Source organism: Enhydra lutris, unplaced genomic scaffold (assembly GCF_002288905.1).
Source record: "Enhydra lutris kenyoni isolate GAN:26980312 unplaced genomic scaffold, ASM228890v2 scaffoldscaffold9, whole genome shotgun sequence".
In the NCBI taxonomy this organism is placed as follows: domain Eukaryota; kingdom Metazoa; phylum Chordata; class Mammalia; order Carnivora; family Mustelidae; genus Enhydra; species Enhydra lutris.
In genome coordinates, this window is record NW_019154093.1 from 48,600,966 (window position 1) to 48,619,533 (window position 18,568).

The following is an 18,568-nucleotide window of genomic DNA, read 5'->3' on the forward strand; positions in this document are numbered from 1 at the left end:
GCAAAATATACAAGAGATGCCACAAAGCAGAATGTGATTAATTGCCAAATTAGTTACATAGACAATTCCTGCTGTAGGGAGAGAGACAAAGATCACTTCAGGTTCCGTTAATCAGGGATGAATATAATACTGTCGGCCCGCATTGTTGATGTGCTGGCTTTCTTTACACCTCCACAGTAGCTGATACTTCCTGCAAATGTGTGTGCCTCCCTCACACCTAAGTACATGGCAACGACTTGCATAGAGGGCACCACTGTAAGATGGAAAACAAAAGTTCAGCAAACTAGTAGCATATTGTCCTCAGTTCTAGAAATATTCTACCTCAGAGACTTAAGGTCTTTCCAATGGTCTTCTTGTTAAGAAAATAGTTCAAAGAAGTATACACAGTTATTTCTGTGAGAATTCTGTTCTGATGCATCTTTCTAGATGAGCAAGAACAACATAAAGAAAACACAGATAACAGTTTTTATGGGGTGCAAAATTAAAAAGATAACTAATAGAAGCATATTCATAACTTTTAGATTAATTATGTAGCACTTTATTTTTGGAATGAGAGTGTTTTCACTTTCTCTACCCTTTGGGGAAATGTTGACTACATATTTTCCCCAAATTAATTTATTAGTTTATTAATTTATTGATTTATTAATTCAAATCCTATTATTAAGACACTGCTCACTGATGCTTTTGCCTCCCCTTTTATGCAAAGGCCCTCCTATATTTTTGTTTATAAACTATACCACATATTTTATTACCAAATATTTCATAAGTTGCATGGGGAAAATAAATTAATATAAAAGCTATATAAGAAAAGTGTATTTAATTGAAAATTTTTGATGAGAAAATAATAGTAGTGAAATATGTAAAAGATTTTATGCCAAAAGAATTTACTTCAGGTAAAGAATAGCAGTGCTTTCTTGCCTCTTGATCAAAAAACAAAACCCAGGCATGTAGAGTAGAATATGGTCATTTTAATAAAAAATTAAATACTTCTCCTGAGTCATTTAAACACTTCAGCAAAAAGTTGTATTTAGTCTTAAGTTTTTTATAGGTGGAAATTTTTTAAAAGTCATGCTATCAAGTCTTATGGTTTTATTTCTTTGCTGTTTGATTTGTATAGGAGTTCTGTGAACATTTGTTGGCTGTGCTGTAATCAAAGTGAGGTCTGTAAAAGCCGAAATTATATTAGCCATCAATTAGATTAGATACTCCTTTATTTTATATGCAGAGATCTATAATGCTGACCAAATGATGCCCCATCAAACATCTTGGGAGGCAGAAAACTGTATTTATGGCATAATTTTCTTGTTTTTCAAAATCACATCCAAACCAAGGGAATAATCTTTTAAGGTGAATTTAAAATTGCAATGACAAAAGTCTAGTTTACTCAGTGTTGTCCTCTAAAACTCCTTTTAGTTGCAGGTTCTTTTGCATTATTTCAAACTCTAATCCTCTGAGCGGGTAATTAACGGACCAGAAAAGCCATTTGTGAAAAAGAAGAGCCATAAGGGTGGAAATATTTCTTCACCGAATGATCTTCAAGAAGTAAATAATTACAAAAGAAAAAGATTTGGGATGAGCAATCTAAATCTGAGGATAATTAGAAGGAATAGAGTATGAAAATCGAAATGCTTGGCATGTACAACAATTCTCATATCATAACAAGACTAATTAAATATTTAGAAACCAAAAATCCCCTCACAATTTGAAGAAAAATAACCCACGACAAAAGGGTCTGCAACTTTGCAGATAATTAGCAAGGGTTATAGGAAGGAAAAAACATCACAGATTGGCTCCAAGGCTCTGCAAGGTCATGTCTTATTACGCTGTGTCTTTTATATGGTCTGGTAACAAGTTTCTTGCTAATTTAATCTAACTAGGGCATCCCAAAGTGATTTCCCATTTCCCTTGTTAAAAATGTGATAGTTTCTGCAAATGCAAACTGTAGTAGGTTAACATTTTTATAAATAATTGCTCTTAATTGATACAGGTCATAATAATTTTTTGAATTATTAAAAGCAGAGGTCTTGAAAATTTGGACACAGAAGCTATATTTTTTAAGTATTCCAAAATTTTATAGTTTTTATCCTGACTTAAATGATCTTATTCCTTTCATTAAGTAGTTAGACCTGATGACCCTGTGAATGAAACTTAGTCTCAGTGGCATGCTTTGTAAATAAATACTTCTTATTTTGCTAATAAAAGCAAGCACATTTATGTTGAATGTGCATTTCTGCAAACAAGAGATTTTGTACTGGATTAATAAGGCTCTGAATGAGTCAAGCCTAATTTGCATTAAACTGACCCCAAGGTCCAGTAAAAACTGCAAGGAATTTCAGAGGTTTCTAAAACATAGTAAGTTGTTTTTAGCAAATCAGCATTGCCATTTCAAATGCTTATTTTAGTAATTAATGTGGAATTTTTGAGGATTATTAAGTTTCTCAGATGCACATTTAACTTGCAAATATTAAAATATGCAAACTGTCTGGTTATAATTCCTAACATTTTATTCAGACACAAAATGATTGTGGAAGGTATCACTTTTATGTTATTCCTGTTTTTAACATACTGAAAAATGGAATGAAAATATTTTAGACATGGGCTTAAACAGGATTTGACTGTCAAAGCTTTTGTTCACTTGCTGTGGGTTATCTGATATTTATTTATTTTGACTTTCTATTTCTGTTGTGTACTGTACACTTTTTCAGCCAACTAGGTTTACGTTTATGTATTGATAGTACTGAAAGAACTTTACTTTGTGTTTTTGCTCTTGGTTACTTAATTAATCAATTGCCTTTTTCTATACCTTTTTCTTTTAAATACAGTTGCAGAGATGTAATCACAGTTTTTTGGGAATCAGATTTGTATTTAAAAATTTTGAAAACACCAGCATATTGGAAACTGAATGGAACAGAAATTGTTATTTTTTCCAAATTATGTATTCATGTCGTGTACCAATATTCAAGAATATTTTCCTAGAGATTCTACTAGTAACTTTATTTCTATAATTCAGCTTCGTTTCAGTGATTTCAAAATACTTCAAACAACACATATTCTGTAATGCTTTGAATATAATGTCTTAACATGCCTAAGAATTAAATACTATATGATGGATTGAAATCTACTAGAATGCACAGTTACTAAATAAATTATGAGAACATAGTTATGTGACAAATGGGAACATTACTATAGAACACCTCTTCTTTTTCCATAATAATTACACACCATTTAGCTTCCTAATGTTATGTTTACCTAGCAATTAGTTAGGCTCACAAATCATCATTAATAAATATTTAAAGAAAGCGGGACCCACTTTTCTTAGCTCTACAGAATAGATACTAAAAAAGCATTATACAGTAAGAAAATGAGAGGTTTGATGTGATACTCACCTCAGTTTCCCTCTTTGATTTGTGAGGATCATTGTCACCTTTTATCTTGGAACATAGCTTCTTTTTATCCCCTTGGTTTATTTGATTACTTTCCTTGAATAAATCTATTCTCATTAGAACTTACCTATTCGTATTTTAAAGTCATCTGCTATCTGTGTAAAACTTTATTCTTAATTTGGACTCAGAAGGTCAAGAGTTCTAGTGCCTAGAGTACTGTACATTCGTTCTTGGTCATTTGGAATTGTTAGTGTTTGAAGTGATTTGGAAGTTTAAAGGGTACTTTTTTTCCTCTGTCTTTAAATAGTCTCTCTCCTAAGTGCTATTATCATTGGCTTTCATGATACAAAATTATGTCCAAATTGACAGAATTCTCTGAGAATCAGGTACAGCTGATTGAAGCAGAATTGGATGTCTGGTATTTATTTTCTACTAACTGTGTTTATTTATAAGCAGAAATAGCCAGGCTAACTATTCATCATTTATTTCATTCATTCAAAAACAATTACTGAATCTCTGTTATGTGCCAGGCATATAATCACCTCCAGTAAAAATGTAGAGGTTGACAATATCCTTTTTCTTTTGATTCTTTTTATGTTTTGCCCTTTGAGGTAACTTTTCTAATTTTTTTAAAACTGGTTTACTTGAGTAAAATAAAATTTACTTACAGACATACAATAGGTTTGTTTTGTTTTTGTTTTGTTTTAGTAATTGAGACTCAGGAATGAATATCATTCCTATTTATTATGAGAGAATGGATTCAGTTGCAGTAATTCAACTGTAGATGTTGGGTTCATTAAGAAGAAATAATCCCCCATGTGTATGTGGTTTAAACTCTTCCAGGGTACTCTTGTGAATGTTCTGCTTATATATGACACTTTGGAAAGGAGTGTCATTACATTATACCCTGGTACCTTGAAAACATGTAGTTTGTTTCCAAAAAAGTGAGCAGTTTTAACTGAGGTAGAAGATTACTCAGGAAAGAAAACAGACCTGTTGTTGCTAGTATTTTATAATTGAATTTTAAAAGTAACAGATGCCATGAAGAAACTGATATTGTGGAAGCAATCTTCACTGAACCTACAGGCTCAATAAAGAATTGGACTAATTCTAGAGGGTGACTCCAAATTTCTGCAAACATTAATTTTTAGTTTCTGTCATGATATACTGAGCTTTTCTGTTGAATGCTGGAGTATTTGTTCAAGTCGGTAGATTTTGCATTTTTAATCTTCCTTAGAACTGTGGTGAATAATGGCCCCTGGCAGGAGATAATGAAATTTTCTTAATTTATATTTTCAAGCAGAAGCTTCAATTGAAAATGGCGTCCTATGGCCTGGAGACATAGCTGGAGTGCAAGTTTCAGGGGAGATGCAATAATAATGCAGTGCCATCGAGACAGGGAATGATGGGACAGTGAAGAAGTAATTTAAGGAAGAAAAGAGAATGTACCAAAGCTTTATTGTAGCATATCTAATGATCTGCTGAAGATTCCCAATGGTTTTTGGAGCATGACTGGAGAAACTAATGTTATCTTCCCAAAACAGAAGCCCCTGCTTAATAAGCAGAACAAGACTATTGATTAAAATACCTCTCACAATAGATTACACATGGAATCTCATCTCCATACTTTGCACTTGGTAAAGTGTAATAATGAACATAAGATAATCAGAAGAAGAGTAAAAGCAATTTGTTGGGCATTGTACAATCCAAGGTTAAGGTTGGAAAGGAAAGAAATTTGCATGAATAGTTGGCCTGTTTTTAAAACTGTACATAGGAAATCATATGCACAGGATAGGAACTACTCTGGAACAATAAAAGATATTCTGCCCCTAGTCAGATCCCCCTCAGGTTTGCAAATCTATGTCCATCTTATGTAAGGGAGTACTTATTATTGATATTTTTGGTATTTCATTTTTGTTGCATTGTGCAAAGAGTTCGCCTGCATTATCCCATCTAAGCTTAAAGATAAACTATTAAACTTTGAAAGAAAGCTGTAAGCTTTAATACATTACTTAGGGGCTCATAGTAAAGGCAACAAACAAACTGGAATAGAAACCCCAGTTTTTTCTGACTCTAAAGTCAGAAAGTGTCTGCTTTTAAACACTAATTTTCCCTAATAGCAAATGATTTTGCTTCTGAACAAAGTCAAATGGTACTCTATATTGTTGATTCTTATATAGTTTATTTTCAGATTATAAGTAATGTGTGCATTGAGCTTTCTTTCATTTACACTTTTAAAAGATGAAGCAAAAGCAACATATTAATAGTTTGTTTGCATTATTAATATTTCATTAGTGATGAATCAGTTCCATCCCCAAAATAAAAAAAGATAATGTTTCTTCAAAGTACTGCTAATTTGTGCACGACAATTTCTAAGGTAATTTCCATATACATATGTAAATTAATGATAATGCACATTTATAAAATGCCTTTTCATCAATTATACATTTTGGTGGCAACGTTTAACTTAATTTCAAAAATGACTGTGGATGACTTAAAAGTTAATATTGAAACCTGAGAATATTGATTACATCTGGAAGGTAAATACAGTTTTAATACTTTTAACTTTTACCATATGCTAATTGTGATTGTTAAGAGAGTCATTAGATATTTTGTAAAGTATTTTTCTATTATATATTATGCACAAACCTAGACATTATCAATGACTTTAAATATCATACTCTGAATTTTGCTGAGAAACAAAGGTATTGTCATTTCCTTATGCATAGGAAGTAAACCAATAGGTATTAATCTCCAAAATTATGCGGTTTTATTTTCATCAGCTCTTGAGATGTACATTTGGTTTCATTCCTAAGTAGAATATTTTTTTCCATTTAAAGTAAAAAGACTTGCATAAATTAGTTTTAAACTAATTTTTAAAATTCAGGTTTTTTGCTCCATTTAAAGCAGCTTTTTGACCTATAAAGCAGGATTTAGGATTTTCATCATTGTAGATGATGGGTTTTATGATTAAAATGTAAGTTTTATGAATATTAATATCAGAAATAATACTTTTCTTCTGGTGTTTGAATTTGATAATGTTACAAAGCATTTATTATTGGATTTATTTTAGTAACATGTGGAATTCTCAGGATGAGTGTTGTACTCTGTATATTTTAGATTAGTAAGAAAATCAGTAGAAAAAATATTTAAAATGATAGAAAGTTACAACCTAAAATAATGTGTAGAAATAATACATAGGTGATATTTTTAACAGTGGTTTTAACACAGTGATGTGAAATAATAAGCCTTTTGTCTGTACATGCCAACTTTTGGAAATTTTTGGAAATGTTCTTAAGTATTAAAAATGATTAAATGCTTAGACTTTGAGACTGAGTGCTTATTAGGTACTTCTACATTTATCTACTAGTTGGTGTTAAAGCATACATTATACCCCAGAGATTGGTTAGACGTTATTTGCAAGGGTTGCATTTATGCCCTCAAGTTCTAAAAACGATTATTTTCTTCCTGTAGTTGAACCACCTTATTAAAATTTGTTTTAATAAAGAAGTCAGAGGTTGAATATAGAAAAATTTACAGTGATTAGAGTGGATCTTTTTTGTTGTTAGTATTTTTAATGACATTCTCCTAGGAAACACGGTGTAATTTCACAGATTGTCAAAAATTTTATTTCCAGATTTATTTAGTGTTAGAAATTTTCATTAGCTAGCAAATATTTAGGAAAAGATTATATCTTCCTTCTGTTATTAAAAATGGGCGTAAATGAGATGCACCTGTTTTAAAAAACCGTATTCTTCTGCCTTGTTTTCATTCATACTTAATTTTTTATGCTTAAGGTTTAAGAAAGGTGTAGATTTTTAACAATGAATCCATATAATATTACCAAAATATACCGATAATCTAATAGTTAATAGAAGCCATGCCTTGACTGATAAATCTTTTTCTGTGGGGGAAGAGGGAGAAAATCAAGTCAGGAACTATGCCCAGGACTGAGAATACAAGCAAATGAAGGCCTTCTTTTCTTGGCTTAGTTGTACCTTTTCATTTTCATTAGAATGAAAACTTGAAGCAGAGCAGTTGGTGAGAATTTACTTTGCTTCTGTGGTTAATTACTTTCTCTTTCCCTATCTTCTTAAATGAGAGCCGTTTATAGTTTTACAATCTTACTAACAATATACTGGTTAAGGAGTTTCAGATTTTTCTCAGTCCTAACAGCTCACATTTGGTATTTTCTTTCCCCTTGTGTCCCCACACTTCCTGAATTTGAAAACTTCAGGCTTTCACTTCTTCGTTCATAAATGAATGTACATAATTGTATTTTATTTCCATCACTTGGTTCTCCAAAAGCTTAGGTATTCTTTCCCATGATACTGGTATGTAAATCTGATAGTCTTATTCTTCTTACAATTGCGTTTCTCTTCTTGCCGATCCTGTTTTAGCCCCCCAATTCCATTTTTTTCTCAAGATCAATTTCTAGTATTTCCAATATATAAAAAGAATATTTTTGACATCTTGGGAAGCTTTGAATTCTAGAAATCTTTATAATTTTTTTTCAGGAACTCCGTTAAGTCTTCTTACCTTCATTTTACTTAAGATTATAACCCTGTAACACTTTCTGCTTTCATAAAGTAAATGTTTTGTACAGTGTGATTATTAAAAGAAATAAAAATCATATGGTTGATACAAACTGTGGTAATTGCTTTTGACATTCATTTGAACTTGTATTTGTGGTCAGATGACTAATGCAAAAAGGTTCAGAGAAAGTAAATATGAATAGTTATTCCTCATTTTATGGTGTTGGTCTCTCTTAAACAAAATGTAATGGAAGAAGGAATACTTACCCCTTGTATACCTCTTGCAGACATCCTGTGGCATTGAAAAAATATGAAATAAAAGATATTTTTTAAAGAGTTTAATTTTTTTGAGAGCGAGAAAGAGAGCATGGGCAGGGGGAAAGGGCAGAGGGAGAGGGAAAAGCAGACTCCCTTCTGAGCAGAGAACCGATGTAGGATCATGACCTGAGCCAAAGGCAGATGCTCAACCAACTGAGGCACCCAGGTGCCCCAAATAAAAGACATTTTTGATCCTATATTATATTCATATTTATTTATCTGATCATCTGGGGGAAAATGGATAATTGTCGATATATTCTTTACTTTTTAAAAGATGTATTTATTTATTTTAGAGAGAGAGAGAAAGAACACATGTGTGGGTGTGGGGAGGAGCAGAGGGAGAGGGGGAGAGAGTCTTAAGCAGATTCTGTGCTGAGTGCGGAGTCTGACATGGGGCTCCATCTCAGCACCCTGAGATCAGACCTAAGTCAGAGGCTTAACTAACTGCACCACCAGGTGCCCCAGTATATACTTTATTTATTTATTTATTTATTTATTTATTTATTTATTTTTTTAATCATATAAATTCCTAAATCCTTTGGGCTATATCCTCTTTCACCCTGGTCCAAAATCCTTCACAGTCTTAGTCCATTTCAACATTGAGTGCAACTCCCTTACTCTGGCCATGTTTTCCTGGAAACATGGCAGGGTTTTGTTGAGTAGCTGTAAAAGGCACACTAAGGGAATATATAACAGGGATGTCAAATCGCAGGAGTTTAGATTTGCTTGTTTCTGATAGGTATGGGAATGAGAAAACGGGGGATCCCTGCAGGTGTAAGTCAGTATAAGGAAGGAAAGGACCAGGTAGTAGTTGAGGATTCCTGGAAGATCAAGAAACTCTAACAAAGTGGGGAACTCTCTTATTGTTGTAAAATTTAAGAAAGAAGAAAATATGAAATATTAGATATTGATCTATTGACAAATCTTAAATTCATCAGTTGTTTAAAATTTTAAGATATGAAATTGGTTATGTGATTCACGTTAAAATAATTCATTTACACTAAATGGAGAACCACTGGCAAATTTCTTCAAATGATTGAATCAGTTTAAGAGAAATGCAGATAATGGAAGTAAAACATGATGTTGCCTAAGAATGTGGCACTGCACCATTTCCATTGTCTGTGCTTTTGAAAATTATTCTATGTGGTATGTTTTTTAAAATAAATAACATACAGTATTCTAGATGAATTGTGATAAAAGTTATCATTAGTTTAATATCTGTGCAAGCAGTATTATAGTTTATGTAATATTTAGGACTTTTGTTTGAAGTTTTTGTATATACTTTGACCTATAAAACTTACCTGTTTGATCCTGTAGGAGTTTTCAGGTCTTGCTGCTCTTCAAGGACGAATCTGCCTGGTTTAAGTTGAAATGGCTGCAAGGGTGCATGACTTAACATACCTACCCCTCTTTAATGCATGTCTCCTTCCACTGTCTTCGTTAGTCGTCATGCTAAAAAAAAGACGGAGCTGGGTTTTTGTTTTTTTTTTTTTCATTCTTTATCTGCCATTTTATAGTCCAGTTATTTTACACACTCTAAGAATATTTGGTATTCAGATCGTTAAATAAATTTTGTTATAATGCTCTTGTTCTGCTTGCTTTGCCTTCTTAATTTATGCATTATCTCAAAATATAATAAAACCCTGCAAACATTACATTCCGTTGAGTTGTAATCAGGGCGAATTATAAAGGGAAATGGTTCTTGCCTTTATAAAGCTTATAAAAAGATCATTTTGAAAAATTCATAGAACTTAAATAAATATCATCTTACCTAAAATTCTATCTTAATCCTAATAATCTTGATGAGTAAGTGACAACATAAAAATAAAATACTTAATAAGTAGGACATCTTAGATATCATGTTAGTGCCCTTCTCTTTAACATTCTATTTCAGAGAGTATTAATTTAGAAGAACCTAGGTTCATAGTCATGTTGTATTTAGTATAAGCATGTGGGGATCCATGAACATGACAGGAGTAAGAACAGTCTTAGACACAGTATGTGTCAGGCACTGTGCTCTGGGCTCTAAATGTGTTCTGTCATCGATCAAGCCAGAGCACTGAAGGTATGATCTGTCAGCTTGCTATCTGTTATGGAAGAGTGCAAAAAGTCCCTGTAATAGAAAACGTAACACAAACTGGATTTAATGGATAAACCTAAAAACCTGGCTGCTTCTTTGTTTTAATGTGTTCTTAGAACTTACTTCCAAGCTATTCAATTTCTGACTATTTCTGTTTAACCATAGTATCATTTTTAATTGTTATTTTAGTTCTTAAACATGCCAAGTATACTTTTTTCTTAGTACATGTTGAAAATGCTAAAAATTCCAACTAGATGTATAGTAGAATAATAGAGAACTGTTACTTTCCTTTTACTTTGAATGAAAATTTAGTGTGGCCTGTGATACAGAAATAGTACAACATAAAATAGGATTTTTATGGCTCTGTATTTAATAATGTGGAGCAACCTAATATCAGTTGAATTTTTTGTTTTACGGTACTAGTTGCTTAAAGAAAATATGAATCAGTTCTGTATTAGATTTCTTTATTGGAAACAAACTAATGATTATGTTACACAAATTTGGTTTGTTTTGTTTTCTAGGTGCAACAATCGAACACAGTGTATAGTAGTTACTGGGTCAGATGTATTTCCTGATCCCTGTCCTGGAACATACAAATATCTTGAAGTCCAGTATGAATGTGTCCCTTACAGTAAGTATGAAGTTTGTGGTGTTCACTTCCTCCAGCATTCCTTGTTGATGCTGAAAGACTACACATGTGAAAGAAGCATATGTTTATGGCCTACAAAACCATTATGCATGCAGAGCACTAACAGACTCGGGCCTCCAATTAGCTTCATGAAGTGTGGAAGGAAGCCACAGTGTGATGCTGGCCAAGTGTCTGTCTGTGTTCTTAAGTGTTTGGCTTTTAAGACTAGTGTTTTTCCAGAAAACAAACTTGAATTAGCTATTCACTAGGGCAGATAGAAATCTGTACTTTTGCCCAATACCAGTTGCTGACAAATTGGTTTGGCTCACAGTTTTCTAAAGAAGGAATTGACTTCGGTTTTAATCGTGAGCTACTTGAATGGCTACCTGCTGTTGTGGTAACTTTAGTGCCCGGTAAAAGCTACCATTGTAGTAACTGAGGAAAGTGGTTTCCTTTTTTTGTTTCCTTGTCCTTACAGGAGCATTTCTTTTACCAGATTCAGGGTTAAAATCTTAAGAGTAAATAAAATAGATAGAACAAAACTTTGCATATGCGTCTATTTTTTAATTTGACAACATCCACTAGCTCCTGTAGAAGGATATTTAAAATTAAGGTGGAAGTTTCTTAAGTAGTCTTAAGCTCCTGCTCTAATTCTGTGTAGTTTTCCTCCTAACCTCAGAATTCATACTGCTGAATTGTATTCTGCCCTTTCAGTAGAAAAAAGCATTTTAGACAACCAAAAGTTTCAGTATGTTAGGTAATTTTCCATAAGCTAGTTTGTTTAATAGTGTTCTTTACTTTTTCAAATTAAAAAAAAAAATGTATCCTGTAACCTTGATTCATGGGCATTTGAATTGAAGTTCTTCAGCAGCAATTATCTTTAGCAGCAATGATCTGAGAAAGTTTTACACACTTCCCTCTTTTAAAAAGGTGGATTTAAACTAAATAATGAAATTGCCTTTTCCAGAACCTCAAAAGCTAGGTCATTATTCCTGGTAGATTTCTATGTCCAAACTATCAATATTTTTAAAACCAAAGGACTGAATTCAGATAAATATATGTCCAATATACTAGTAGTACATTCTAACATGTCCTGTGAAAGGTGCGGGCTCTCTCCTCTCTGCCCACAGTTTCGATAAATTGTTTTTTTGTGGGTATCAGTTAAAGGCCAAACACAGATTATCTTTTCTTTTCATCCCCGCTCTGTGTTCCTGTGTTACTGTGAAATGGATGCTTTTTATGTTTTCAGTATTTTCTATACCATTTGTAGGATTGGAAGCCTACTGAGTGCACTGATCTTTATATTATTTCTCTTGTGTGTAGTGTTGGTGGCTTACATAATCATTCTCCTGTGCCACTAGAGGAACATTGTATTCTTTTGAGCTAACCAAAATTTTGTTCCGTAAAGTCACTTTCATTTGAATTTATCATGGTTTCTGTCCTCAAATTAGAAAAGGAATACAGCATCCATTCCCAAACAGTGGAATCAGTCAGAGCTGCCAAGAATTGTCTTTCTGGAGCCCGTTCCTGTAACCTAGTCTATAGACCAAGAACAGTGTTAAGCAAATATTATTTTCAGACTCTTTAAGTTATTTCTTGTGCTGTTTTAGAAAGGAAAATGTGGATATCTTCTGGAACATCTAACTTTCAAAATTTTACTTTTTCAGTTCTCCAGAAGTATTGTATACTGTGCACTAAACTTGCAAATAGCTATACTCAGAGAAGTATTTGTTCTTTTTAGTTTTTGTCCTTAAAAAAAAAAAAAAAAAAAAACCTGTAATTAATTTGCTGTTACCTTTCTAGATGTTTGCACGAGGCAGAAATAAGTCTGGCTTTTTTTTTTTTTCCCCCAAATTATTCCATGCTAAAGAATAGAATTATAATTCCTATATACTGTACAGTAGTGACACACTATCTATTGCATGATTTTCACTAATACTGAAATTTAATGCAAAGAATCATTTGAATTGTTTTGACATTAGGTATGATTATATATATCCTTATCTCTTTTCCTTATTTTCCTCTCCTTTTGTGTCTTTGTTTCTGTTATACCCATCCCTTATACTTTCATTTTAAGCCTGTATTTTTCCCTTCCCCTTTTTTTTTTTTTTTTTTTTTTTTTAAAGATTTTATTTATTTATTTGACACAAAGAGACAGCGAGAAAGGGAACACAAGCAGCGGGAGTGGGCGAGAGAGGCTTCCCACTGAGCAGGGAGCCCAATGTGGGGCTCTATCCCAGTCTCCTGAGATCATGACCTGAGCTCAAGGCAGATGCTTAACCTACTGAGCCACCCAGATGCCCCTCCTCCTTGTTTTAGTACTTTGTATCATTTGCATACCCCTTTCAAACTTTATATAGTTGATTAAAAATTGTCACTAAAACATTAATTATATGTCTTTTACCATCTGGCTTTATGCCAGTTTCTATCCAGAGCAAATTCTCAAGCGGTTTACACATCTAAATACATTCCCTCCTTTAAAAAAAAAATCCAGAAATTTTCCATGATTTTTAAAAATTTTATAATAAATTTACTCAACAGAATTTATTAGAAATGTCATTGTTTGTTTTACTTTTTATGTTTATAGACAGACACATGTAATATTATATGTGACATTGATACCTACCCAGATAATGCCTGTGTCAAAAATGTATGTGTCCCGCTTATCCTTTATCATTAACAGAAATGTTATTAATTGAATGTGTATGTGTTTAAAAGAAATCATAAAGATCTTATAGGCTAAAGGAAAATAATTATTAGAATTTGGTACCTTATAGGCAAGATTGGTTTTGATATTTGTGCCCTCTTTTTCAAATTATCATTAAATTATACCATAATTTTAGCTATAAGTTTTGTCTGAGAAAATAACCATTACTATTAATTAAATTTTTTAATGAACCAGTGTGAGATTATTCAAAATGAAATAGTGTGTCACTTCAGATACAGAGTATGTAGGCTTAAGTTTGTTTGGGGCAGTTTTGTTTCTTGGATATCCATCTAGTCCTCCACTGATGTTAGTGGGTTGTGTATTTATGTCTGGTCTATAGAATAGCAAATGTATTGTTATGAATTAATTCATACAGTCTTTTAAAACAAGTTGCAATATACATTTGGCATGTGATGAAGAATGCTAATTTCATTAATTTTATTGTATTTTTATATTCTTCTGGGTTGATGAAGTTTTGGCTGGTTTGACAGATCTCTGTCCTTTGGGTTTTCATAAAAATCATAATGTAAGGACTTTTGTTTTCAATATCCATATCTTACATGATTCATCAATCATCAAAGTTTTATTTAATTATTTTTTATTTTTACATTTGGGTGTTACTTCTGTTTTCATCAGTTTTAAATTATGTACAACTTCTATACATTTTCTTTTCTTCAAGTGATTAGTTAAATCACAAAGGAAGACTTCCCTATTTAATATTGTGCTAAGCAAATGCACGGTCATTTTAGTGTATCACATAATAAAGCCTAGCCATTTTCAATGAATGGAAAACAAATATATTTTTATACATTCCTTAATGAACTTGTTTTAAGTTCTGTTTTAAATATGTAACATATTTTAAAATGTATTATTCCCATCCTTTACATTTAATTGATTCACTCAGTAAAATCATTCTTTCCTGAAAAAAAGAATATGGCTGTATATAAATATAGTCTGAGAAGTCACAAGACTAATAATTTCTCTTATCCTCATTTTCCCACCACGCCCTTCTGTTATTGATTCTAAACAGGTATAATATTGCTCTTCGTTGAGGAGTAGTTTTAGGCCTACTGGTTTATAAAAAAGAACTCTTTCATATCAGTAACGCTGAACTTACTTTTCCTGGATATAGTCAGAATTACACATTATAGGGCAAGTATGTTTCCTGAAAGTGGTCAAATAGACCAAATTGGATGGGGATGTGGTATTGCTTAATGCAGAGGGTTATATGCTATTCCTGTAGCAAAATATTTGTATGGCATTTCTCCCTGAGGTATTTCAGGAGGTCAGTATTTAATCTTGATGAATTATTGTAATTTTTAAAAATTAATCAAGCTAAGACATTTAATGAAATGTGCAACTACAGTGTCTTTGAGTAATCAGTTTGGAGATAGAATATTAGCACACCCTGATGCATTTTAATAAGGAAAGAGGGAGATTCACAGACATTAATCTGGTCACTTTATGAAATTCAGGCAACATACTTCAGAGCCTACATACAATCTAAAATAGTGTTTTATGGTTTGTAATTATTAGACTTCTATTTACCAACAAGAATCTTATATAGCACCCTTCCTAACTGTATAATCCGTTTCTTTAGACTTCTTGGAGGGAGGATTTTTTTCTCTCATATAACAGTACTAATCAGGTTTGTTTTATGAAAGCATTTACCTTTTATGGGGTCTGTGGAGTCAAGGTATTTGCTTTGAATGCTTGGTATGATTGTCGTTGCATGCCAGCTTGCTTTCTGTGTAAATTGATGATGGTAGACAATGTCATAATAAGCTAACCATAATTCTTTCTTCCTTTTTCTCCTTGCCTACTGTGCTTGCTTTTTCCTTGTATGTATTTTGCTTACTTTTTTTTTTTTTTAAATAGACTTAATATAACAAGTTTGAGATATGTAATATAGGGAATTTAGTAAGAATTTTATTTTGTAAAGTATATATAAACCTAAATAAGCAAATTTACTAATTCTTGGTGGGAAAGAAAGACACTACGTTACCCCACCCTTCAGAATCCTTATTGGGGTAGCAGGGGAGATTTATATATCCTGCAAAGGAGGCATTTTTTCCCTTATGATTAAGATGGATTTTTCTAGAAATAGAAAATAATAAAGAGACATTAAAAAGTACTAAGATGCATGATTATATATTTATTCTTACATAAATGTCTTTGGGAAAGTGTTAAAATATAACCATATCAATATTCATTAATTTTGACCTAAGGTCCAAAATTGAGTTTCGTTTTTTTATGATATATTTTCCTGTTGCTATGCTTACCTGATTTTAGTCAATTTAATAATGAGCTCATATAATAAGATAGATGGGGATGATACACCTTTGCATGCATTTGTGTCTGTAGCATACGTATATAAAGTAAAACTGGATAAAAATGCTGAGTGACTTTAGAAAGGCAAGAGTATATATACCATGCATTAGTGAAGAGTTTCATTATTTATTCAGGTACACTAAGTGAAGCAACATGCCAACATATTTGTATTGCCTCCTTAATCTACTAAAATGATTGATCCATGTTCTTTTATGTAACTTTAGAATCTTTCTCCTGCTAGGTTTTCCTGTTGTGTGTTTCTCTTTATCCAAAGTAGTACAGCTCATATTCTTCCTATATTTAGCATCTATTACGAATTCAGTCTTAGACTAATAGTCAATTTATTTTAATCTTTTTTCTTTTTTCCTCGCACTTTTTTTTGTTTTTCTTCCGATGCTTAAAATAGAAGTGGAGCAAAAAGGTAAATAACGTATACAGTCTGAACCCCAGCTCCCTGTTATGTGCCTTATGGATGTCACCCCTCCCTTCCCTCCCTCCACAACACTCCTGACATTAAAATAATCAGCAGGATCTCATAAATGCACCTCATAAAGAAGTCGACTGTTTACGATGAAATTATATGACTGCTAAATCTGGTGATGGGGTAAAAATTCTGAAGTCGGCGAGGGGGAGCTGCTCCTTTCTGGGTTTCTTTTTCACCCTTTATCTCTTTTTCTGACACCCCTGGATATTTTATTATTAAAGTGTCATCCTGCCTGGCTTCCAGAACCCTCACCATAGCATGCCATGGTTACAGGGTCTCCTGGTTGTTTCATCACTGCTTTCCTTGTATTTACTTTTCTCTGTTCCTAATTACACTTCCTGAATATTTATGTTTCTTCAATTGAAGCACCTTTGTTTTCAGTCTGACTTTTATAAAAGTTCTAAATAAGCCTTCACATTGGGTTTTTGTTTTATTTCCTTTATTTTAGTGTTTTGCTTTTGGGGGTTTGTAAGTAGGATAGGGGAGGTAAGGGGACAAAGTTGGGACTAAAATAAAGTACTTTGTACATGTTACACACAAAGCTCAAAGTTTTGAAATATTAATTACCAGATTATAAGATTAAAAACCATAACAAAATTGTACGTTGTCAGCTCAGTTATGAAAAACTTAGGCTTGTATGTGTGAAAATAAACCCCAGCCACTTTGTATGCTGCTACATCGATTATTGTAACTTGAGGAAAGAAGGGTGGTATGGTATTAAGTATAAATTTTGGTTAAATCTCATGTTAATAAAACACTTTTTTTTCTCTTCTGATTTGTGATCATTAAAATTTGTGTTTGCCTGTTTCATTTTTTAACTTGGCTTAATTGTTGTCTTTTCTCTATGACTGTTAGTTTTTGTGTGCCCTGGGACCTTGAAAGCAATTGTGGATTCACCATGTATATATGAAGCTGAACAAAAGGCAGGTGCTTGGTGCAAGGACCCTCTTCAGGCTGCAGATAAAATTTATTTCATGCCCTGGACTCCCTATCGTACTGATACTTTAATAGAATATGCTTCTTTAGAAGATTTCCAGAATAGTCGCCAAACAACGACATACAAACTTCCCAATCGAGTAGACGGTACTGGATTTGTGGTGTATGACGGTGCTGTCTTCTTTAACAAAGAGAGAACCAGGAACATTGTGAAATTTGACTTGAGGACTAGAATTAAGAGTGGAGAGGCCATAATTAACTATGCCAACTATCATGATACCTCACCATATAGATGGGGAGGGAAGACTGATATCGACTTAGCCGTTGATGAAAATGGCTTATGGGTCATTTACGCCACTGAACAAAACAATGGAATGATAGTTATTAGCCAACTAAATCCATATACTCTTCGATTTGAAGCAACGTGGGAGACTGTGTATGACAAACGTGCTGCATCAAATGCTTTTATGATCTGCGGAGTCCTCTATGTGGTCAGGTCAGTCTATCAAGACAATGAGAGTGAAACAGGCAAGAATGCAATCGATTACATTTACAATACCCGATTAAACCGAGGAGAATATGTAGATGTTCCCTTCCCCAACCAATACCAGTATATTGCTGCAGTGGATTACAATCCTAGAGATAACCAACTCTACGTGTGGAACAATAACTTCATTTTACGATATTCTCTGGAGTTTGGTCCACCTGATCCTGCCCAAGGTAAGAATGTTGGCTTGCTAATGCTTTTGGCTTTAAGCTTATTTTTAAAAGACTTGGAAGTTTTTTTCCTGTCTGTTTCCTTCTCCTTTTCAAAGGATGATGTATTTCCTGCTGTCACATAGTGGGTACATTTTAGCCTTAGTTTGGCCTATTTTCTTTCTCTGAATTTTTTCATTTAAATGTTGACGACAGAAAATTGTAGCATCATTGGTCAGTTCAGTTTTTCATTGCTAAAAATATAATACCAGCTACAAACCTGTTAGCTTTGTGTTTTGTTTTGTTTTTTTCCTACCTGACTTCTGAATTGATTACAATCTGTGTGTAGACCTTTTAACTTCTTGGCGCCAGTGGTTAAGGGAAATGTGTGTTAGGAAGTCCTAGGAGAATTGCTAGGCTTGATGTACAATGTCAGGCATAATGTTCTGAAGTTTTGGTATCTGCTGTCT

General features: G+C 32.9%; 1 protein-coding gene across 1 annotated transcript in view; it reads left to right on the plus strand.

Moving 5' to 3' along the window:
• Positions 1-18,568, plus strand: part of LOC111143256 (adhesion G protein-coupled receptor L2) — a 295,647-nt gene that overhangs the window by 228,420 nt on the left and 48,659 nt on the right. Inside the window, exons 5-7 of the mRNA XM_022496875.1 lie at positions 10,838-10,947; positions 16,389-16,403; positions 17,322-18,122. Of these exons, the coding sequence (XP_022352583.1) occupies positions 10,838-10,947; positions 16,389-16,403; positions 17,322-18,122 (926 nt within the window). The remainder of the gene's footprint in view (positions 1-10,837; positions 10,948-16,388; positions 16,404-17,321; positions 18,123-18,568) is intronic.